Genomic DNA, 25,154 nt, shown 5'->3' with positions numbered 1-25,154 from the left:
TTTGAACTAGTATGAAATGGACTGAACGTTATAAGATAGTTATATATTCACATGCTACACACTTTGCAATGGTCAAAACAACTTGTACGGAAATAAATGTCACCACTTACTAAATGGGGGAATGTTTGGGGAACATCTGTAACGGTCCCCGTTACAATAAGTACTAGTTTTCTCATAACATGCATATGGCCACATTATTAGGAAATGTCACCCCACGATATCATCTTTAAAATCCAGTAATTAACACAGAATATTTTAATTAATGCGAAATCTGCATTATTGTCAAAATAGAATAGAATATTTATCCAACTTTGGGCCCACAGATTAGCATTAGGTTGCACAAAGTCCAAATTTACAGAAACATATGACAAAGGAAAACAAAGTCTGCATGGCAAAAAGAGAGCTAGCCACCAAATCTATCAATGCATAAAATACACACAAAACATATGTATATGTAGTACAAGCATAACTATGTTGCAGTAATCAACTTACAATTTATTGGTATTATAGGTCCTATGCATTTTTGTTTCATGACACTTTTGCACATATATATATATATATATATATATATATATATATATATATATATATATATATATATATATATATATAGGCCTATAGCTATGTTTTTGAAAATCATTGAAATATATACTATTTTGTAATGATAATAAAACGAGTTAAAATATCTCGTTAATAAACGAGCTAGTTATCTCGTTATATAACGAATTATAGTATATCGTATATATAGTTACATATGTATCTCGTTGTATAACGAGTTAATTATCTCATTATAACGAGTTCCCACATGTATCTTTGAAAACGTTAAATCAAAAGGACCTCATTCTAAAAACTCAACGAAATTATTCAAATCGCCAAAAATGAAGTCATAGAATCACTCATTATATTGATATTGTGGGATAGAAAAATTCCATTGAGTGGACAAGATTCAACATCAACTGATTAATTTATACGAAAACAGAAAATCTCTGGTTTATGGACGATTATTTTACGATGACTATTATTAGTCCTCGTTAAGATGACGAGAAAATTTTATTTTCAATCCAAACAATTAAATAGACGATATGTTTTCAGTCTTGAATTCAACAAAAAGACGAGTTGTCAAGAAGTGATATAATCATTACCTATCGTTTCTAATCGAATTGCAAAAATGGTTTGTCATATTTTTATAGTTAAATAGATATTCAAACGAATAAACAGAGAATAATACACGACCAAATCAGTATCACACTACATATCTTGAAACCCGAGACTCCAATATCAGCCCGAGGGCCGTATACATGTATAATAAATGATACACACTGTATAAACATACATGAAGATATACCAGGTAGCAGTAGCAGGCACACACACACACACACACACACACACACACACCAAAAAATTTACGAAATGTACTTCAGTTTAAGGCAAATATCATCGTTTTTTAAAAGTAGTGGGGGGGGGGGGGGGGGGGGGGGGCCGCCAGAGGAGAAGTTGAAAGTTGACTTGTTTAAAAATTCTTGACACGCGTTAAAATAACTTGCCTTAATATCTTCAAAATCCTAATTCGTGAGAGGCGGAGGAATGCAGGGTCTTCATCAGCTAAAATTAACCGTCTCAAATATTCCCCATGCTTTGATTTGATTTCTTAAAAATCGGGGAGGGGTGCTCATCTTTCGCAACAGGGCTTCAATTCATAACTTTCAAGATTAGGGTCTCCTCATTTCCTATTGCTATCAAAAATAGTTGGGGAGGGCAGTCACTCAATATATCTTTTTGCATATGAAAATAATAGATAGTGCTCATTTTAAAAAAAGGAGGGGGGAAGCAGCTTCCTTCCTTATATAGGCCTCCTATTTCTACTTGCCTGATTTTGAATTTAGATGGAAGTGTCGGCCAATCTATTCGATCCACAACGTCAACTTGGTTTTATTTCTGCTGTTAAAAAATCACAGACCCCCCCCCCTCCCCTCACATTTCTTTAAGAAATAGGCTAATGAATTCACCCTTTCGTGTACTCCGAGGTCGAAAAATGTTGTTTTCAAAAATATAAAAGCCGATACATTAGGCGAGGCTTTTATATTTCAAACAACATATCGAGACTAAGGACGTTATTCTGCAACATACGATGTACACGATTTCTATTCTACTACGGCTCAGAAATATACACCCGATCGCTTTCCTATAAATACTAGGTATATCGGATCATATTCGAATGTTCCGGGTTTAGAATATGTCCGCAGTACCCCTTACTTGTCGTAGAAGGCGACTAAATGGGGGCGGTCTTTCGGATGAGATCGCAAAAACCAGGTCTCGTGTCACAGCAGGTGTGGCACGATAAAGATCCCTCCCTGCTCAAAGGCCATAAGCGCCGAGCATAGGCCGAAATTTAATATACCGTGCAATGGTTTAACAACATGTTCGACCTAACTCGATATTTAAGCAACAAATCAGCCAGCCTAGATGCCGATGATCTTATTAAGAATATAGATATATTTATACTACTAATGCAAACACGTAGAACTATATAGAGAGCTTCTCCCTTATTAGCTCAGCGGAGCTTAAAGCTCAAGTGAGTTTTTCTGATCACTTTTTGTTCGGCGTCCGTCTCTCTGTCTGTCTGTCACTAAACACTTTTTCATTTTCAACTTCCTCTTCAGAACTGCTAGGCAAATTTCAACCAAACTTGGCACAAAGCATCCTTGGGTAAAGATATTTCAACTTTGCTCTAATGAAGGGAGACTTTAAAGGGGGAGTAATCACGATAAAACAAAAACTGAATGAATTTAAAAATTTCTCCAGAACTATATGGCCTGAAAATTTAAATCCAAATGAAAGCTTTCTGAAATGGTGCAGACTCAGGTTTACTAAAATTATGGCCCCAGAGGTAAGATGGGGGTCACAATAGGGGATCAAAGTTTTACATGTGAATATATTGGGATAATCTTTCAAAATATTCTTTTCATGAACCACTGCGTCAGAAAAGTTGAAAACTTGAAAGTTCCCCGATATAGAATAACTTCTAATTTGTTCAAATCATGGTGCCCGGGGTTGGGGTGGGGCCACATCATAAGGAATGAAAGTTTACATTTAGATGTGAATGAGCTTCTCAAGAACCACTGAGCCAGAAAAGTGTACGTAATTTACATGAAAGCTTCCTTACATAGAATAGATTCAAGATTGTTCAAGTCATGGTCCCCGGGGATTAGGATGGGGATCACAATAGGGGGATCAAAGTTTTGTATGTTGATATATTTAGGACAAATCATTACAGCTCTCTTGAATTACATGTATTTAAGCTGGGTTTTTTAAATTTTGATTGTATACATTCTTTACAGAAATACTTTTCATGTGATTTCATGGTGTGTGATCTTATGACATTGACCTGGAAGTTTACTTTTAATAAATCCTGACCTGAATATGTCCTGAACTATTTAAGATTGATCTTTTTTCATATCTTATATACATTTCTTATGGCAAGACCTTTCATTTCATACCATGTATTTTGATCTTGTGACATTGAACTCCTAGTTTGACCTACTTTATAGAAAACATAGCCTATTAAGTAAATCCGGAACTATTTAGGAAGAGCTTTCATATTTTGTGTACATATTTTTTGGCAAGACCATGTGACACAATGGTGTTTGATCTTTTGACCTTGGAGTTTGACCTATGCTTAAAAAAAAACCTCTGACCTATTTAGTATCTCATGAACTATTTAAGATAGGGCTTTCATATTTTGTATGTATACCTTGTTATACTTTGTTGTTTGACCTAATAACCTTGAACAACGGCAGGGATAAGATGGCTTAGTTAAGCGATGTGGCCCATTGGCCTTGTGTTTGATAATGTACATTTCCCGTTAATTTTTGCTTTCAAAAATTATCTTTACAATCCAAAGTAAAATATATTGGGTTACCCCCCCCCCCCTTTTCCCCCAAAGTAGTATCGACTATTTTAAAAGAATGTATAAGCTTGAACAGGTGAAGAAGGTGGCGAGCGTTGACAGTCGCACCCCGTATTGATCAGGAAATCGGAGCAATCCGTAGTCAAAAGTAGTAAATAAAGATCGTCCTTACAATTTGCATGCGCTGCAACTCGTCAGACAGCATGTGACTCTATGAACTGAACCCGTGTAGAGGAGGACGAACACTTGCTACCCCCCCCCCCCCCCCCACTCCCCGACCCTTTACGATTTAAGATTGTGAAATTTGAGTTTCGAGTAAAAATCGTCGTTTCGTTTGTGTGTGCGTGCGTGCCCCCCCCCCCCCCTTCCAGGATTTTGAAGGTTGATCTTATTTAGATTTAAAAAATTTATGGATTTTTATTTATTTATTTATTTATTGTTGTTGCTTGTAGAGAAGTATAGACAACTGTTAAGTCAACTTCTCATAACTTTGTACTCTCGCTTACTTTGAAAAACAGGGCTACGAGTCTGTAATGCCAATCCACCAATAAATGAAACAATCACTGATAAATATCACTAAATGGACTTCGTTTCTTTTATATAATAAATGTAAACACGGGCTGACCAAGCTAACAGCTGCAGTTTGAATTTATTTCTGTTGTTAAATATCACGAAAAAATATTGAAATATTACCGTTAAGATATATAAACTTGCAAACATCTGCAAATTGATAGACTTTGATGATGTAATTTATACGATATGCATTTTCACAAACACTTACGAAGTTGACGTGCTTTTTTATCTTGGAAAATTCTAGATTAAGAAAATATTTTGTTTATTTGTTTAAATACTTAAATTGTTTTCAAACTAATCTTAGATTTCGGGAATAAGAGAAAGTATTACAACGTTTCCGTAAGATGTATCATTTTAACGATATAATTATCTCGTTATAACGAGATAGCTACATTGTAATTCATACAAACGAGATAATTAATTCGTTATAACGAGCTAATTATCTCGTTATAACGAGATGATTGACTCGTTATAACGAGATACTAACTCGTTATAAGGAGATATTAACTCGTTATAACGAGATAACTAACTCGTTATAACGAGATACTGACTCGTCATAACGAGATACTAACTTGTTATAACGAGATAATTAAGTCGTAATAACGAGATACTAACTCCGACCTTCCGCATTTGGGGCGAACGCTTTATCTCTAGACCACCGCGACGAGGAACGAGTATTCATAAGCTTTGATATGGATGAAAAAGTGGAAGATATGTACAACAATATCTTGAAATCTGAAACTTCCAAATTTACTTTATTTACCCAAAACATGCAGTTTTATTAGAAAGCAATCTGAAGGAGAGAAAAAATAAGAAAAACAAAACCCCTGCAGGACTGAGATTTACTAAACTTCTTATCTTACGCAAGAAATTCTGACTTAAGAATTTCGTACGGTTTAATTTAAGATACGATGCTTCTGTTTTACTAACGTGTCAGGGAGAGACAAACGATTTACTGCCTTCCCATGTCAGGGAGAGACAAACGATTTACTGCCTTCCCATGTCAGGGAGAGACAGCAGAATTACTATCTTCCCATGTCAGAGAGAGACAATATAATTACTATATACACATAAATACACCATACTACCTTCCATGAAGCCATGATTCGCAGAACTTTGCTTGATATTGTATCAACCACTCAGGCTGCAACATACTTTCTTTGCATCGTATGAATCAAAGGTCCTAGCTGTGATAGGAGGTAGATAGACAAACCAAGAGTTCTCTGTGTAAAATATTGTCCAAAATTGACCATATTCAGCAATCTGTAAATATTTCATACATCACAGAAAATTAGAAATTCGGCTCTTATTCAACATTTGCAGAAGACGAAAATTTGTTTCAATTAATGTCCTGTATGTCCCCATATAAAACTTGTATCTCCTAATGTGGACCCATCCTACACCCAGGCGCTAAAATTTGAAAAAAGGATTATGTGACATTTGTAATGTAATATTTAAAAACAAAAATATATCGGCACCTTCTTTTGACCCGATATTCTGCCCTATTCACAATGAAAAATGCTCGGCGCTTACGGCCTTTGAGCAGGGAGGGATCTTTATCATGCCGCACCTGCTGTGACACGGGACCTCGGTTTTTGCGGTCTCATCCGAAGGACCACTCCATTTAGTCGCCTCTTACGACAATCAAGGGGTAATGAGGACGTATTCTAATCCGGATCCCCACGGGACAAGGTCACAGGAAAGGTCGAGGTAAAAAATAATACCATAGTTAAATAGTTACCACAAATATGTATAAGTGTAAGAATTGTCATAGAAATATTGTCAATAGTTGCCTTGAAACTAAGCTAAACACCAAATAGGAAAAAGTGGGGTCAAGGTCAAAGAAAATATCAAGATCAACGAATATTGATGCAATTGAATAGATGTCACTAATATGTATCCGCATATAGTGTTTGATAAAAATAGTTCGAATGATTTCTTTGAAAATGAGCCAAATGGAAAGTGTGACGGAAGGACGGAAGACGGATATGACAAACACTAAATGCCCCGGCCATATTCATGGCAGGGCATACAAACTTGAATTTCAGAAAGCTTTCATGTAAAGTTCAAACCGTTTTGGCACAGTGGTTCTTGAGACGATAATCCCTATATATTTGCATGTAAAACTTTCATCTCTATTGTGACATCCCCATACCCCCGGGGCCATAATCTTAACAAATTTGAATCTGCACTATGTCAGGAAGCTTTCAAGTAAATCTTCTGGCCCAGTGGTCTTTGAAAAGAGTTTTCCTTTTGTGGCCTAGTGCTTCTTCGCTTAATTTCTATATGACCCCACCTTTTTTTGCCTTTTCGTGGTTATCTCCACCTTAAAGAGGACATAACCCTTCATTTGAATAAACTTTAATTTCCTTCACCCAAGTATGATTTGTGCCAAGTTTGGTTAAAAGTGGCCTAGATTTTCAAAAAGATTTTTAAAGGATGCCACCAAAGTTTTACTAATTCTTGATTATCTCCACTTTGAAAAGGACACGGAGTTTATTCTGCACCAAATAGAATCCTCTTTACCCAAGCATGGTTTGTGGCAAGTTTGGCAGAAATTAACCCCTTGGTTCTGGAGAAATCGAAAACGTGAATGTGAACAGTTTACAGACGGACGGACGGACAGGCACAAAAAAGACGACAAATATCACCAGAAAAGCTCACTTGAGCTCTCAGCTCAGGTGAGGTAAAAACTACAAATGAAATCAGTTAAATAATGCATACCCTAGATGCCGTCTCCATCTTGAATTCGTTAGATCTGTTCTCGGAATACAGGTAGTGGACAAACGGAAGATCGTTCTAATGCTGTGAAGATTATCAATATAAATATAGTACTGTTCGATTGCTTCGAAGACTCTTTGATGATCAGTACAAAATGAAACTACATACGAAATCTATAAGCAGCATATGCACGTGGACAACCGCATTTATTATCTATACGTCTATATACCTTGAGGAATTTCACGAGAAAGCTTAAATTTATAATATAGTATATGCACACTATTAGATTAGCTGCCAATAGACAATGTCATTTGGGTTGGTCCAAGTATGACGAGCAATCTCATTTAAGAAAGTGATCTGTACCTCACAGCATCACGGGGGTCTATTTCGAACCATGAGTTATGTTCGTACATGAATCACCGGGCAGTGTGAAGAACCGACCCTATTACTATTACTCTCGGATATGGCATTACACATAGGTAATGCGAGAACCAATTACTCCTTTTGAAATACTCAAGGGACCCGTATCTAGGTATAATTACCCAACCTGACACTGGTAAAATACTTTGCTGTGATAGGGGCTTCTGCTCATGTGACCACTGCAAGTTCAGACATATATGTGCAAGGGGGATGAGCATTCCAAAACCAACTGTCAGAAGTAGGATGGACATTGCATTGTATAACCTCGCATCGTGTCTGCGCTCAGCATGGTGTTCCCAGAGCTAATGACAAAACAATGGAGCCCACATTCTTACCATTATTCGGGACCGAATTGATATAGTGTCTATGCTTATGCGTTTACCTCAAGCTAATTGACTGAGCTACGTATGAGACATCAAGACAGCTTATACGCCAAAAATAATTCTTTTTAAGACTTGCAGTCAATGATAGGGTTATGAAACTTTGCTGGTCAAGTGGTTGCATTAGTACATCAATACATAATCCAATGGTATTGCTGATTCTAATTCTCGTTGTCAGTGGCATCGTTTTCAGGCTTTTTCTCCTCAGGCAGATCCATCACCAACTTTGTTGCCCCCAGAAGTCTGGTAGAATTGATAGTGGAAACTGATAAACTGTTAAAGGCTTCTATCGCCAAGAATATAAGACGATATTTAAAAGCTTCAATTAGTTCATGTATCTGTTTGTTTTATCATTAGCTTGGCCAGCTCCTTTACATCATGTAGTTCCCTTGATAACTTATGACAATGGAAAGCAAGGCCCTTGGATCTATTAGAACATATACATGTATATCGAGTTTGTCGTACGTGTAAAATATCGTGGTCTCGAGGATGCAACCAAATCATTCGTAATGAAATAACAAAATTGTTGGAAAGGGCTGCATTACAAACACAAAAAACAAGACGCACGACCCCCTAATAACACTACAAAAGCTTTTGTTACTACTACAGACACCGGAGAAACTGCGCTTCAAGTTATGAAATTCATCGTTTTAAGGTAGCTTTTCGCCTAGCATTTTTCAGTTTCTTGAGAGTAAATGAACTGACCAGCAAATCACTGAAAGGTCATGGACCCCGACCTTTGCCACAAAGTGACGTTGGTGTCATTAATCTGGATGGATATAGGCAGGTGACACTGACCAATTTGGCCAAAAGGCTACTTTGTTTTTGTTTGAAATTGGGGTCCTGTTTGTTCCGTCTCCTCTGTACACCAAGCCATAACCAATTCCTGGTTCATTTTGATGGCTATCCCCATACGCGTTATCAGTTTTTATGCCTACTAGCAAAAACCATACAACTTTGTAACAACAGCAATAGGTGTTTTCGGTCCCTTTCTTTTCAAATTGGCCGCGACAGAGGAAGTAAAGAGGGGTATCCCCGACCATGCAATCAAATAATGGAGCATGTGGAAGTCAGAGGCAGAGGACTCATACATTAGATTTGTGTACATGCACTACAACTGTAGTTTTAGTTTGGAATATTTGCCCGCATTAGCCAGTTCCAAGTTTTGTAGGTCATAGGAGAGTAGTCTTGGTTATCGGGTCACCCATAGTATACTGGGCACCAGAAATGCTACCATTCGACCCGGAGGAAGAAATCTCGCTCTATAAGGTAAGAATACCACCATATTGTGGTTCGGAATCAGGGAAATGAGATGGCATAACTTCGACCCCATTTTCGATAATAGAATAAAGTTTAATCCTTCCCCGAATTACATGGTGGTACACTTAAGTTCTAACGATTTTGACATCTTGCCTGGAGAAGAATTGTTTCAAAGTATTTAGCAATTCTAATCCTTACGTTGCAATGCACATCAATTGTTTGGTCCGACACGTTACCTCGCTTGTTCTGACACAATGCCAAGTCTGCCACCAGGGTGGAGGTAATGCGCAAACATTTCAAACAGTTAAGCAGTTTCTGAAATCTAAAGGAAGTTTGGTCATCAGACATCCAAACATCACCCATAAAGACCTGTTTAGGTATGACGTCACGACTTTAAATAAATTAGGCAATTCAGTGTTTCTCAATAGTCTGCAATGGGGTCTTGAAACCTTTTAAAGGAAGCAGACATACATGAAAGTTTTCCGGGATGACCTAGTTTGAAGTTATTTTTTTCAAATTTTGGTCGATTATACATATACATGTACTTGTATGTAAATTTATGTCCTTAACCTAAGGTTCAGTGGGGGAAATACAACCTATAAAGTTAACATTACATGTGTGTGTATGTAGATATATGTATTGCGTTGGTGGCGTGTGAACTTGCGTAGACAAGTTCCTTTTAGCGGAATTTGGGGATTATCACGAATGAGGATTTCTATTAATGTCTGGCTGAAAATTTTATTTATTCAGCCTCAGTACTTTGGATCAGTTTAGTGGTACCCACGGGAACATTTTAATCATTGTCGTGTCAATACCCAGTTGGTTGGTTTTTACCGGGGAGGCAGTATAGAGTTAGAACCAGTCAGAACTTGCATTCATCTTCTTGCTTGGTACTCCCTCTTGGCAGGGGTACTAAAAGGTGTGTTCCACCATAGTTACATGTGGGGGTGCTCTCGCGCCAGGTTCCAAGCGAGGTAAGGGAGGTCATCCCGGTAGGTATGTAGTATTTCCCTGGGTTCCGCCGTGATATTTTTATTGATATATAAATAGATTGCTACAAACACATGCCACTAAATGTAATCATTGTTTCTTTAATAATCTTTATTAAAACGTAGTAATCATATAAATATTTGGTGTATTTTGGATTGAAATACACAATACAAGAAAAAAATGAGAACGTCCAAAGAGTCCAAATTGTTTTGATGATACAAATCATTTATATCCATATAGATACTACATATGTATTTCATTATTTCTGACAATACCTATATTATACATATATCCATCAGTCCTGAATTGAGATTTATATATAACAATAACCATAATAAAGTGTTAAGGGGACATTGGCTATTGCACGTATATGCATACTTCATAATCATAACTTTGTCATAAACATTGACTCGTATTCCCGCGGTAAAACATTAACAACTATGCCTGTTTCCGATATGCAAATGAGGGATTTACCTGAATCAGCTAATACTGCAGGATTAAAAAATCCTGTCTCATTCTTTATTCGAACTTCATAAATCTGCTGACCTTGCTGGTCAAAAACACGACTCTTTTCCGTTCTTTTTCCTGTTACAAATATGTAATTGTTGAATATGGTTGCTTTTCGTGGTTCGATGTCTGATTCTCCATACACTACAGTAGGGTATCCGATTTCGCAATTTTTCAGACACCACACACAGTTTGCCTCGATATCAGATACGAGCAATTCGTTTTCTGGAGTACCAGTGAGATAGGAAGGACATTTGAAAATCGATCTCTTTATTTCTTTCTTCAAGTTTCCTTTTATGTCAAATATCTTAAGTTGACTTAAGTTTTTGTCTGGGTTCGATTCACAAACACAAACGTCATTGTCGTTCAGGATTGTGATGCCGCATGGAAATGAGACGTTTTTTGTGAAAATGCCGTCTAGTCCCCCGTCTCTGTATTTTTCGATTCTACATCTGCTGCGCCGACCTGAAAGAGAAAAATTAACCACTTATAATTAGTGTACTAAATTGTATGAAAATAGTGTTTATAAAAGCAATAGATACCCCCACCCCCACCCCCCAAAACAAATATATAGACTAGAAAATTAAATAAATGAATAAAATAATTAACAATAAATACTTACAAATTATTTGATGTTACAGGGATGTCGACAATTTCGTTTAGAATTAGCATTTTGCAAATCCCATGTTCGTTATAATGATCTAATTTGCTAATCCAAACTATTACTTGGTCGAATGTAGTCTGATATGTTTCATACCAAATGTTAGGTCATTCGTTACATACTGATTTTGAGTAAGACTACTCCCTTCACCCGATCATAATGTAGGACTTAAGGCGGTTGTGACTGGTTGAAAGGGGGTGCATACTCCTACTAGGCACCCTATCCCACTTCTAGTATATCCAGGGGATCTGTATTTGCCCTTCTCTTAATTTTGTATTCTTAATAGGATTTCATACATACGTGTAAGTTTTTCAGGGTTTTATTTCTGCATGTATCTTTTGTTAATTGTTTTAATCCTTTGATTTTTATCACACACACACACACACACACACACACACACACACACACACACACACACACACACACACACACATATATATATATATATATATAGTGTTACTTAATGTGTAAATATTTCTGAAAAACCAGAGCAAAATTAAAAATGAATAGTATTAATAATGATAATGATACTAATAAAACCAGCTGGATTATTGTAATTTATGATATCTCAGTGGGTATCTATTTTTTACCTTTGTGACAAGTAACAAGTAATACTTCTCCCACTCCCAATGCACCATCACGTGTTGCAGCAACATCAAATGGCTTTACTGTTTCTCTATCCACCGTTATTTGACATTTTTCAATGTCAATAACAAACATTTTGTCACTCTTGAAACTTACAAGGAAAAGGAAGGCGTTCCGAAAGACAACTGCTCCTGTTTAAATCAACCATAAAGTAATTTTACCATCTTGTGTATGGTGTTAATTTCAAGTAGTGATAGGGAAGCTCTAAGTCAGAGTACGGGAATATACGTTTAACAAGTTTGTGTCAAAGATGTAAGGAGTTTAGTGGGTACGAGAGTCAATCCATGGATTGGTGGTTAGTATAATTGATCGATTCTAATATTTCACGGTATGAAGTTATGCGAATCAAATCTGCTTGAAGTAAGATATCATTTCGTTTACCCGAATATCAGAATATTTACTTCTTTGCTAAAAGTATAATTACCTGATATAGCAGCATTCAGTCGGAAAAGAGTATTACCCTCGAACAACTTTTCCTCCACAACGTGCTTGTCTATGAATAAATTTCATTGATGCATTTTTCATCAACTAAATGTACATGATATTTATCTAGAAAGCTAGAAAGCTGTACGCCATGGAAAAGATTCCCAAGAAAATTGTATACCACATAGGCATCTCATAAGGGAGATACAATTATGATTCTTCATATGGACCAAACATTTATATAACGAATTGTATATTAGATATCCAATTTCATGTATATCTTTATGATGATTCTTTTTACTAGAAACATGTAACTCATAGTGTAGCTGATAGCATAATCAATGAAAAATTACAATAAGATATAATGTGTTCTGCAAAAGTAGAATCTGAATTTTAATTCTACGAAATATATTTTTCTTTCTTAGTCACATGCCCGAATTAACCACATGGATCATCTAATATGCATTATGTATTATATTACATGTACTACATGATGTAAATTATACTGTTAAGTATCCCATTATATTATTCGTAGAAGCCTTATATATTACAATCCATACCGTTTGTTAGGCCTTTTCTGGCACACTGATTTTGACAACGGATAACTCCGTTTACATGATCAGGATATAGGGCTCACGGCGGGTGTGACCAGTTGACAGGGGATGCTTACTCCTCCTAGGAACCTGATCCCACCTCTGGTGTGTCCAGGGGTCCGTGTTTGCCCAACTATCTATTTTGTATTGTTTATTTGAGTGATGAGATTAATCACTGTTCGTTATCTTCACCTTTCATACAACAGATATTTACAATGAATATTCTTACCTGTACCGGTTGTTCTTCTTATATTGTCGTTTAGCACAGGACCAGTTTTACCTTCCTCTGTTTTTGATCCTTGAACAATGGGGGACATTTTCCGTATATGCCTGGCATATTTCTCTATATACAAGTAGAATGCACATACATATTTCTACTACGTATGGTGATTTCAGTTAATACTTTTTAGAATAGAGAGCATCATAATCATAATAATTCAATTATATCTTATAAATTAAGATGCATTCTTTGAATTCTAAACCAAAAGAAAACCGCTCTAAAGCAACTGATAAATAAACCACATATATTCTAAAGAAATATGTATCACACTACTGGTACATTAAATATTGTTTCGTGAAATGCACAAACAGCTGTTGATGATAAACCATACACAACGGGGTCTCTATTCTCAACAGGTATTCCATGCATGTACATGTAGTTTGGATAACAATCTACTGCTCTTGAATACGCACTATCTTGATTTCTTTCATCCATGCAGCTTTGAGGAAAACCCATTGCGTATGAATAGACTGAAATGCCTGAATTCTCCTGGTTCACACCCACATGCTCTCCTGCTATGAAAAAAGGTGATGTTTCGAGAAACCACTGCACGATATTTGAACCTTTGAAAATGATCTTTGTAAAGTTTTAGATATAGATAATGTAAGAAGAAAAGATTTTGTTCCTTAAAAGATATCAATTTAGCTGTGAAGGAGAAACTTCAAACGTACTCTGCCACAATATATGCCATCAATGATGTAAATGAAACATGGATTCTAAAGAAAAACTTCCATAGAACTTTTCTTAAATTTGAAATTGCAAAACGTTTCTCAAATCAACATCATTAACATTCCAACACCTCACACGGATGGCCTTATGAGAAATCAAAAACTAGACTAGACTGTCGTTTATTCAACAAAAGTTATTTGTATCTAGCGATCAATTATCCAAAATCATTGCTTTGTTTAACACCACTCAGATTCCACGTATTCTGAAGTTGAAATAAAAAAAAAAGAGAATATGCTAGAGTTCATCATTGTTATTATTTTATGTACTCTTTGTTGATCAAGTCTTCCAACATGTACACGAGTTGTGCTCCACAGTTAGCTGATTTGTTTGTATACATGTATTTGCATGAAGCAGAGTTGATTCAAAAGCTTTCACAAAAGAAGAAAAATGACACGTTGTGGCCTTCAATTCGACATTCAGATATATCGATGACGTTTTATCTATTAACAATGATCATTTTCATTCATATGTTGATTGGATATATCCCTGTTAAATCGAAATAGAATAAACCATAGAGTCCTCCACATTTGCTTCCTCCTTATGTATTTTATTGAAAATAAATATCAACGACAAACTAACAACTTAACCTTATGACAAGCGGGATAATTTCATCTTCTCGATCGTCAACTTCCAATATTTATGTAGCAATATTCCATTATATCACCTGTATATGGTGTTTGTATTTCTCAAAAGATTCGATACGCAAGAGCTTGTTCTGTGTATGGTAAGTTTTTAAATCGAAGCAGGCTACTGACAAATAAGTTGATGGTGCTGGGGTTCCAATAGTCTCGTATAAAGTCAGCATTTCGCAAATGGTGATCTAGTTTGCCAATACGACCTATCATTTTATCAAATGCTGTCTGACGTGTTTCATGTCCGATTGTTAGTCCGTTCTTGGCACACTGATTCTGACTATGGATACCTCTGTTTACCTGATCAAGATATAGGGTTCACGGCGGGTGTAACCGGTCGACAGGGTATGTTTACGCCTCCTAGACACCTAATTCCACCTCTGATACAATGTATATCCATGGGTCCTTGTTTGCCCAACCCTCTATTTTGTATTACTTAAAAGATTTTTGAGAATGGTTTCTTTTCGCTATCTTCATCTTTCATATTCAATGGCATATTTACCTCAGCAAAATATCAGTAAGACAGTAAGGTTCTAATATCATCATTGAATCGAGATATATACTTAAAGTTTATCTATGAAGCGTATCATATTTCAACGTTAGATAATCGAATGCTTTCGAAAGCTTTAATAGTTGCTAGCCGGAAAATATTGCGTATCAAACACCTAAATTGGAATGATCATGCGTCTCAACAATGATGTAAAAAGGTTACTACTAAATCTACTCATGCTCGTCTCAGATACAATGAATCATTCTAGGAGCCTGATCCCATCTCTGGTTTGTCCAACTCTTAATTTTGTACATGTATTCCTTATAGAAGTTATGAGTTTAGTCATTGTTCATTATCTTCACCTTTCCATTATTCTCTAAAGTAATAAAAACTCGTCTTACTTGTCACGTGTTTTACTTGGTGCGATGGTGTCTCCTTCATTAATTCTGCTGGAGTCTCTGCATCATCTTAATTAGAATAAAGTAAAATGTTACTACTAGATATGCTCATCACAGATGCTACGAATCACCCAAAATTATGCTCAATTCATCAATAGAAACTCGTTTTACTTGTCACTTGATCTTCGGGGTGGGATGTTGTCTCCTTGCTTACTAATTCTGTTGTACTCTTTGTAGCCTCATCTTAAATTTAAGATATTAATCCTGTATTCATTCATTTTGGTATATCATTAAAAGAGCATAAAAACGTAAATGCATATATACAGAAACGACATTAGTGTTGCTGCAACTACGAACAAATCATATATATAATATATATATATATATATATATATATATATATATATATATATATATATATATATTCAAGAAACATAAAACTCGAATAACATTTCACTGGAGGCGTTTTCGGCTTTAATGCCTCTTCCGACAATTATAAAATATAATGCAATTGCTAAGTAACGTCAACATATCACGACGTAAGTAATTGTCTTTTGTGACGTCATAATGATTTACACTGGTAGCAATATAATACGTGTGTATACAATATCAGACCACACTTGGAAATGAATTATAGAGTTCAGATAAATGTAGTTTTTATTTTAAACAGTTATTTTCTAGGTTGCGGTAATAATAATCATCTGAATGAAGGCAGAGAAAAAAATTGCAAGTGCCGCAATACATTAAACACCAAATTCTAACATGACATGCAAATCTGAAAACGTGATGTATTGAATGACCTGCCCTACCTGTAATGAAAACTACATCGGACAAACCAGCAAACTGAACCCCCTTGTGTGCGTTCACAAGCAGCAAATTCGCGATCCAAGTATCAGAAATTCACCATATTCCGAGCATTTTGCCTATTATGGTCATGGAAATTTCAACATATCTCCATTTTATAAAATGTATAATGACTACGAAATTTCCAGAATTAAAAAGGACTACTTTATGAAATTGTTAAATCCAAAACTTACTAGATATTGATATTGCAAATTACATTCCACTAAATGCAAATATATCACACGGAGATGATCATTTACACCCTCAATGTAGAGATGCGTGCATATGAGGATTTAAATATTAATCCTTTGCCAAAACAAATGGGTGACACAACGGGGAAACGGAATATTTCCAACGAAATCCCAATTAGACTGAGAACAATACTGAAAGCCTACATTATTAACAGCAGAAAATCACAATATTTTTGCAATGAACTCTTTAAATGTTAAAGCTGAGAACAAAAGGGTTGTCTGGACAGAAATGAGAATGCAGTATGTTATTGTATCATTTTCAATGGAAGTAGATATGAAAAACAGTCATGATTCAGTACCTTATAGATCTAATTTTAAGTTAACGCCCACCCCCAATTTTACCTGTATGGTGATCAATGGTAGGCCGCCTGTCAATTAAACTTTTAACAATAAATCTCAGGTGGAGTGACATCTGCAGAGACTGTGGTCTGGAGGGACTCCAGAGAAATGTTTTGATAACAATAACAGCCCATATTTACATGCATTCTTTAGATCTTGAGGAAACCCAGTATACCTGAGTTTTGATAGCATTGATGAAAGGCGAAAACAACGAACAGTGTTCAATCTCACAACTCCTAAAATCAATACAAAATACATAGTTGGGCAAACACGGACCCCTGGACACACCAGAGGTGGTATCAGGTGCTTAGGAGGAGTAAGCATCCCCTGTCGACCGGTCACACTCGCTGTGAGCCCTACATCCCGATCAGGTAAACGAAGTTATCCATAGTCAAAATCAGTGCGCCAAGAACGGCCTAACAATCGGTATGAAACATGTCAGACAGCATTTGACCCAATGATAAGCCGTATTGACAAACTAGATCGTTATAACGACCATAGAATTTGCGAAATGCTGACTTCAATTGAGACTGTTGAAACCTCTGTACCATTAATCTGTTTGTCAGTAGCTTGCCTCGATTTAAAAAAAAACTGACTATTGATCTATCCACAAGTGCTATTTTCTCGTAATTCATATGTTTAGAAAAATTACCCTAAATAATGCAATTTTAATATGAATGTATTTTCCCCCTCTATATACATGTATTATAAATTACACAATCAGAAATTAAACAATAATTTGCCCATTAATTTCTAAAACTTGTAACTTATAGAAGTAATTTATACATGTAATTATGATTTATGATAGCTCTATATTTATAAAAGAAATTATTCATTGAACAAATGACTGAGAGTAAAAGAGAGAGAAAGAGGGGGTGGTATAGACTGTGTCATCAGCCATAGGGATACAACCATTATACAAACACTATGACCACAGAAACTCAGCAGACGGCCCTGCGACCCTTCGTGTGTACATCCAAAGTATACACCGCACCCAGGTAAATTCCAGGTAAATAACAATGATCATAGATGAGCTCCGCCCACATCCAGTGATCCATGAAGAAACCGTACGGTATTTTATTTGGGTCTTTACATGATTATATTATATCTATTTACGAGAACGGGTTCAGTTGTACATTTGTATTTATGTAATCAGAAATTGTCATACGACTTTCTGATAAACTGACCCTAGGAATCTCCAGGGTCGGTGTACTCCCTGCTCTTAATTCTATATTCTTTATAGATTTATAAGATCAATAATAACAGCAACTTTTTTACACATGAATTTTTGATGCCGAAACGAATTTGAACTGTTTGGATATTCATAATGGAATATTGAATTGATATTGAACTTGGATAACGAAATATAACCGATATATATCTACTGCAATTCACTATTTATTCACGAAAATCTATACCTTCGCATGAGTAAGTTAGCCAATTTTATGGAAAGAAGATTTGTTTAGAAATAATTAACCATTTGCAAAACATTTGGTTCTCTCACAAAATCCACCACTCTAATATTTAAAAAATATAAATGATTCGCAATTTATATGTAAATAATCAAATTATTCTTGCCTTTTTGTTTAAAATTTCCAAACCAATCCTCGTATGCTTTGGTCTTTGTAATACTACCAAGTTGTAGTCCCTCAATCGGTTTAAATTCTATTCCAAACTTCTCCAAATCATCATATTTTGCAGCTGGTTCATGTTCTTTAGATTCATAGACTGGCATTGCATTTAAGTGGTTTTGGATATCTGGCCAATACTCCAAAAGATGACGTTCACTTCCAGCAGAAAAAAGTCGATCGATAAGGTCAATTAATTTGGAGGCTTTATTTAATCGAGATTCGGTGTCTTTTATCTTCACAACCACAGTCTTCTGTAAGTCTGCCGAATGTTTCTGTATTTCTGAATCAAGCTTTGTTTTATTTTTTTCCAATCCTTCCTTTGCTTCTTTGTAACTCTTTGATAATGTGTGTCGTGCTTTTCCTTCACTCATGCGCATCATTGTGTCAGTTCTTCTGTATTCGTCTTTTTCGTCCTCAAGGTGATGTTTAGTGATTATCACTAATTTGCGAATTTCTCTTACCTCTGATTTCATTTGGTCCACTGACTTTAGAATGTGAGTTTCATCATGTTTGCTTTTACAAACATCACACATGATGGTGTCACACGATATACAGCGCAAATATGGTTTTTTGTCATGCTTAGGGCACTTGAAATCATCAGTTAAATCGAAATTTTGGAAATTTGTAAGAGGATTTACTTCGTGATCTCTGAGAAGATGAGAATGTGCCTCAGCACATTTGTCACACATACATTTGTTACATCGAGGACAGAAGGACGTGGCTGCATCGCTCTTGCAATGATAAGAAATTTGACATACATGTAGTGCCAAGGTCGTACTCTTTCTCTCATTTGGTTTAAACAAATCGAGCAACTGCACGATGGGCAAACTAGGTCTCAAGAAAGATGAACCAGCTTGACAAAAGACGAAAGGTTCTCGACAAAGGGGGCAAAGTGCCTCGTTTCCTTCGCTGTTTTCTTCATGGTGTTTCTCGATGCATTTTGCACAGAAAGTATGCTCACATTTCAAAGTTTTGGGATCATTATATCGTTCTCCACATATGGAACAGGTCAATACATTGTCCCGTAGTTTGGAAATGAAATTTGGATCATCCATTTCATTGATTGGTTTAAAAATTACTGTAAAGAGAAAGATTATTTTCATTAAATTCTTCTTCTTCTGCTCATCATCATTATTAAAACAGTTTGAGGAATTGTTTTTGACAATGAAACGATAACTAAGCATCATCTAAAGTATGTTAAATATACATGTATGCATACATATATGATTCCATCAATTATCTTATCCCGACCTTCACAACTAACGCAGTGCTCAATGGGGCATGGCGTAAACCATGATTATGATGCTCATTTTTATTATATCTAAATATCTAAAAATGCCTAGTAAAGTATCCAATACATTTAATTCTGTACAAATTAAACTTCTGATAAACTGTCAAAATCCTTCATAAAATCACTTACCCAACTATCATTCTCAAACAAACGTATGCAGACTGAAAAGCATCCTCCCCTTTAAATAGGATTTACTCACCTTGTCCAAAATGCAATATGATTTGTCTAAATGGGGATAGCAATAATTAAGTACAGTTCCATATAAAAATCAGGCAGAGGGTGATAAGTAAACCGTTAGGGATTGAGCCGATACTTATATATATAGTAAAATTGCTTATAGGCACTCATTCGGTGATATCATTCTTATTCATATGACGCACCTTCAAAGAGCTGTGTTACTAGAAATAGAACACCCAAGTGTTTACCAAAAATGATTCATAAAAATGCAATATATTCTTAAAGATTTTTTTAAAATGATAAGATCATACATTTTGAAATGGCTTCTATAAAATGAAGAAGGCTACTGTCTATAAATTTCTGTTGTCACAATGAGTATTCGTTATGTGTTACCATGTTAACCATTGCTGTAGTTAACCAATGGATTTTCTGATGGAGAAACATTCCAACTTTAAGACCATTTTTCTCGAAACAGCAAATACTTTTAAAATGTTTCATAATTAGATTGATAACAAACATGCTGTTGAATAATGTTTAATCAATATTTTTTTTAAAGTTTTGATTCTGCTCTGAAAACATTATACGAATATTGTGAAAAATGGCAGGAAAATAACATATTGTCATGTCTTTAAATTTTCTTTTACTTCCAGGGGGATGTGTACTCCTCCTAGGCACTTGATCCCACCTCTGATATATCCAGGGGTCCGTGATTGCCCAACTCTCTATTTTGTATTGCTTATAGGAGTTATGAGATCCATCACTGTTCGTTATCTTCACTTTTGCAAACGATTCAAAAAGTACAGTTTTCTGTCATGCATGTTCTAATAATTATAACATTTATTTACAACTAAGATTATCTTGTTATATCGAATGTCTATGTAATTGCTAGAAAATTTGCGTAACAGTTTGGGTCGGGATCGAAAGTCCATTTATTAACCTATTTTATTCAGATTTCCTCAGGTGCATTGTAGAAGCTTTCAATAGCCATTGAGCATTTTCTTTAAAAAGTGGATAGTGTAAAAATCACAAATCTGAACAAAACTCTCACACTTTTGTGTAGAGTGATAGTAGATGTTAAAAAATTGAAATTACGGGAACCATGCATCGTGTTTCTATGGCAACGGACCGTGCCCACATTTAAATCATGAGAAGTTGAGTTTTTAAAATCTTTTCACAAATATTTCTAATAAAACAATTTTCCAACAATGTGCAGTGAAGGGAAATTAAAGAAAATACTTCGATTATTATACTTGTGTTTAAAATTTTCATCCTTATTCTTAAAAATAAGTCAGGGCTGACATTAATTCTACATGTCTGTTTTAAGAGAGCTATTTATGCTACCGATATAGTAAATAGAAACACTCAAACACTTTACACTAGTGCCTATTATTTAACACAATGATTATCCCCCTTGATGCGAACTCTCTAGAAATAAAGGAAGAAATGAATGACTATCACCTAGCAGACATCATAAAAAAAATTCTTGATGGTCATCAAGGAATTGATTTAACAGAAAACTTGAAAGATAATGTAGAGATTTACCCATTTTCCTATAAATGAAATTTTTTATATTAGTTAATAGTAAAGTTAGAATCCATGTTACCATTCCAATATTCATACAAATTCTCTTGACTAATAGTAAATTAATAGTAAATAAAATTTGACGTATAGTCTATCGAAAACTCTTGTTTCTCATTAAAAAAAAAGAAGAAGAAAACAACAAAGATCCTCCTTACAGAAATATCTTAATTATTTTTTTACACTATAGTATCAATGCTGACGTCACACTTTAACCTCACATTGCGTCATACTCAGCATGCATTTTGACACACTTTTTGTGTATTCAAAGCACCTCATTCTCACTGAAATAATTCAAATTCTATCAAATGGTCAATGTTATTTCTATTGATACAATATTGTTTTCGAATAATTATATACGGAACGATGTGGATTGCTGTTTAGATGAGAAGGGGGGGGGGGTAGTGGTAAAGTTTTATTGTGCACTGTATACTTCGTTGGTTGATCCATTCCTATATCATCAGGCTATTGGTATAGTACACACGTTTTTAAAAGAAATACTTGGGGTGTACTTATTCTAACATACATGTATAATGACACCCCCCATAATAGTAAACTTAACGACCGGGTGATTTTAATTATGTTCAATGACCTTGCCATGTATATTTTTACATATATGAGGTATGCATGGAACCATGCAGTAATAAGTGATTTTTAAAAAATACATAGGTTGGTTAGTAGGTAAAGATATATACATCCCAACTGCAGTTTAGGTTAACTGATTAAATATGAAGGTCACTGGTTAATGTATGTGACCTTGAGATTGTAGGACAAGGTCATTTACAAGTCTCAATAGAATTTAGCATGTCATTAGAGAGTAATCGATGCACCCAGATGGCAAATATTCTTCACCTAAATTAGTTCATTAATTAAATAAATTTTCGAAAATGTAGCTGAACATGAAAAATGATGTTTTTGTCAAGTCACTAACAAAAAGCAAAAAGTTGTTAAACTGATTTAATTTTTATCAAAAAGAAATTTAATATTTGTTATAATTTTTCTATATGAAAGACATTGCCTGATTGTGTTGCGCCTCTAAAAAGGGTAAAAATCTATTGTTTTATTTAATTTTTTGACTATATACCATGCAAGGTATGTTGGTTGCCATGACATACATTTTTAATTATTTGCATCTTATTATCTTAATTGTATTTATTTTGGACTTTAAAGAGGTATATTTGAATGCTTTTCCAAGGACTTTGGCCTTGTTACCATGGTAACAACAAAGTGATCAATAATATTTTATTATTTGAATTTAAGTGACTCACACATGCATTTTCTATTATTTTATCAATAAAACTGCATACAATTCTTCAATAATTTTTTTTACACTTTCCAAAAAAACTCTCCATTTTACTGACAGCGTTTCTTAATTAGGCCGGACCTTACATGATATTTTGCAATGAATGGCGAGTTTAACTTGTAGATATTTTGGCTGGATAGTTTGGAGTTGGTGGGTAATTAATATGTTAAAGAAAAATGCTTGGTTGAAAATTATTTAACATTTTGAAAATCACCTATCAACAACTCTACCTGGCGAGGCTTGTCAACGACGTACGTTGTAGATTGCTCGAGCGACAAGAGATTGGTATTATAGTCCCGAGTATAAAGAGATTGAATGCCCATGCTCTTTTAAAACGTATATCTTCAGAAAAACAAAATTGTAAATATATTAAACATGTTTAAGGAAATTCTTGTGATAAAACAATGTAGAGATAATTTGTCTACTTTTGTGTTTTACCATACATATTTCATTGAAAATATCTTTTATTTGAAAAATCCTTTTAAACACGTTTTTGATCTTATCAATATGAACTCTAAAACATTTATTACAAAACGTCTAGACAATTATGAATTTTAAAACTTCATGGCCAACAATTGCAGAAACCTGATGGCTCAAATTTTAATATAAACTTTTAACACCTTATTTCCTTATAAATCCTTTGTAAGAGTGGAACAAAAATCTTTAGTGTAATATACGTTTTTAAAGACGTATAACATATATGGTTGTTCAGAAAAAAATAATCAAAGTACAGAAAGTATTGAAAAGTGTTATGCTCACTTCATGAATTCTCTCTGTAATGCTATTGAGCAGGAACAACAGGAGAAGAAGTTCATGCAGTATTCTTTACTTTCGCACAACTCAATGATACATTTTCTTTAAGAAAATAACAAATATGGATGGGAAACAATGTCCTGAAACTTTTTACCATGTTAAAATATGATATAAACTTTATATGGTGTTGTTTAAAAACAATAGTCACTATAATTATCTTGATCCCATACATACATACATACATACATGAACTTTAGTAGAAATCTTCAATACTAATATTGCTCCTGTTAGAAATAATGAAAAAGCATCAAGCCGGAAAAAAACCTACATAAATTTTTATATGAAATGATCGTTCACAGAAAAAAAATATGGGGACGAGGAACATCGACAGTAACCCTCCCTCACATATACCTGTCATTGTCAATTGTTTGTTTTAAGTACAAACAAATTGAAGACACGATTACTTTTCATTGTGTGCTGCATGCTCTGGACCGCAAACCATTTTAAATTCATGCTTGACACCATGGCAACCTTTATCCAACACTTGTTCGAGTAGAATAATCTTATGTATTTCAGTAAATAGTCCTCGTAAAATCCCAGGTGGTGTTTTGAAGACTTGAACCTGAGGCATTGTCTTCCGTAAACGCAGACCTATATTGTTTACCTTTTGTCTTTTCCCTCCCGTATGATCATTTAATGTCATTCTCATCCTTGGAACTAAAAACGAAATCAAATTTGATTGTCTTGACGATATCGTGGTCGTTTAGAAATGGTAAGGTAAGCCTAACACCGTTGTATGCTCAATATTCCTAACGTACTTACATATATGTTTTCACGTATAATATCGGGGGAGGGGTAATCAGTTACGCAGTATCGCCCCTCTGAGACTCCGATCTCTAAACATAATCGTAAACAAGTTATTTCTCTTTCCTTTTTAGATTTTAAAGGGATTACCAGTAGTGTTTTGTATAGATTTGCACTAAGCGTGAATTCTCCATGTTCATAAATATATGTCCTTAATTTTGGAACAAAGCGAAATAAATCAAAAGTACTAATGTACATTTGCTAAACATATGGAAGTGACTTAGTATGCTAAGTTTGGGATCATTTACTGAACATGGACTTATCACGAAAATGCGATTTTGCCTAATTTTTACGCGAAACCATACTTGATTATTCTTCTGTTTTGTAACGTAATCAAATGGGGAAAACCCCTAACAGGATGAGCTGATATATCAATAAGCAAATTGGGAAGGTAAGGATTCCTTCAAATCTTTTCAAGTCTTTTGTTGACTGATACACGCAAGATGCCTTCTAGTTGTATGGAATGGTCACCTGCGATTAAATCTAGACAAATTGACAAAGATACCCATCTCTCT

At 34.9% G+C, this 25,154-nt stretch overlaps 1 protein-coding gene across 1 annotated transcript; it reads right to left on the bottom strand.

The window, feature by feature from the left end:
- Positions 1-10,332: 10,332 nt before the first annotated feature.
- On the bottom strand, positions 10,333-24,457 carry LOC125675413 (protein PML-like). The gene is made up of 9 exons (XM_056152527.1): positions 24,440-24,457; positions 18,621-19,751; positions 15,781-15,852; positions 15,613-15,678; positions 13,774-13,875; positions 13,310-13,423; positions 12,489-12,557; positions 12,010-12,195; positions 10,333-11,223 (listed from the first exon to the last, which is right to left on the bottom strand). Exons 2-9 carry the CDS (start codon positions 19,726-19,728, stop codon positions 10,637-10,639), a joined length of 2,304 nt encoding a protein of 767 aa, XP_056008502.1. The 5' UTR covers positions 19,729-19,751; positions 24,440-24,457; the 3' UTR covers positions 10,333-10,636.
- Between the last annotated feature and the right edge of the window lie 697 nt (positions 24,458-25,154).

Source organism: Ostrea edulis, unplaced genomic scaffold (genome assembly GCF_947568905.1).
Source record: "Ostrea edulis unplaced genomic scaffold, xbOstEdul1.1 scaffold_65, whole genome shotgun sequence".
NCBI classification, from domain to species: domain Eukaryota; kingdom Metazoa; phylum Mollusca; class Bivalvia; order Ostreida; family Ostreidae; genus Ostrea; species Ostrea edulis.
This window is presented reverse-complemented; position numbering and strand designations above follow the sequence as displayed.

Coding starts and splice junctions, on each gene's coding strand:
- LOC125675413 (XM_056152527.1), bottom strand. CDS start 19,728: ATGGATGATCCAAATTTCATTTCCAAACTACGGGACAATGTATTGACC. Junction 15,679..15,780: donor CCCCGAAGATCAAGTGACAA/GTAAAACGAGTT, acceptor ATTCTAATTAAG/ATGATGCAGAGACTCCAGCA. Junction 13,424..13,773: donor GGATGAAAGAAATCAAGATA/GTGCGTATTCAA, acceptor ACTTGTATATAG/AGAAATATGCCAGGCATATA.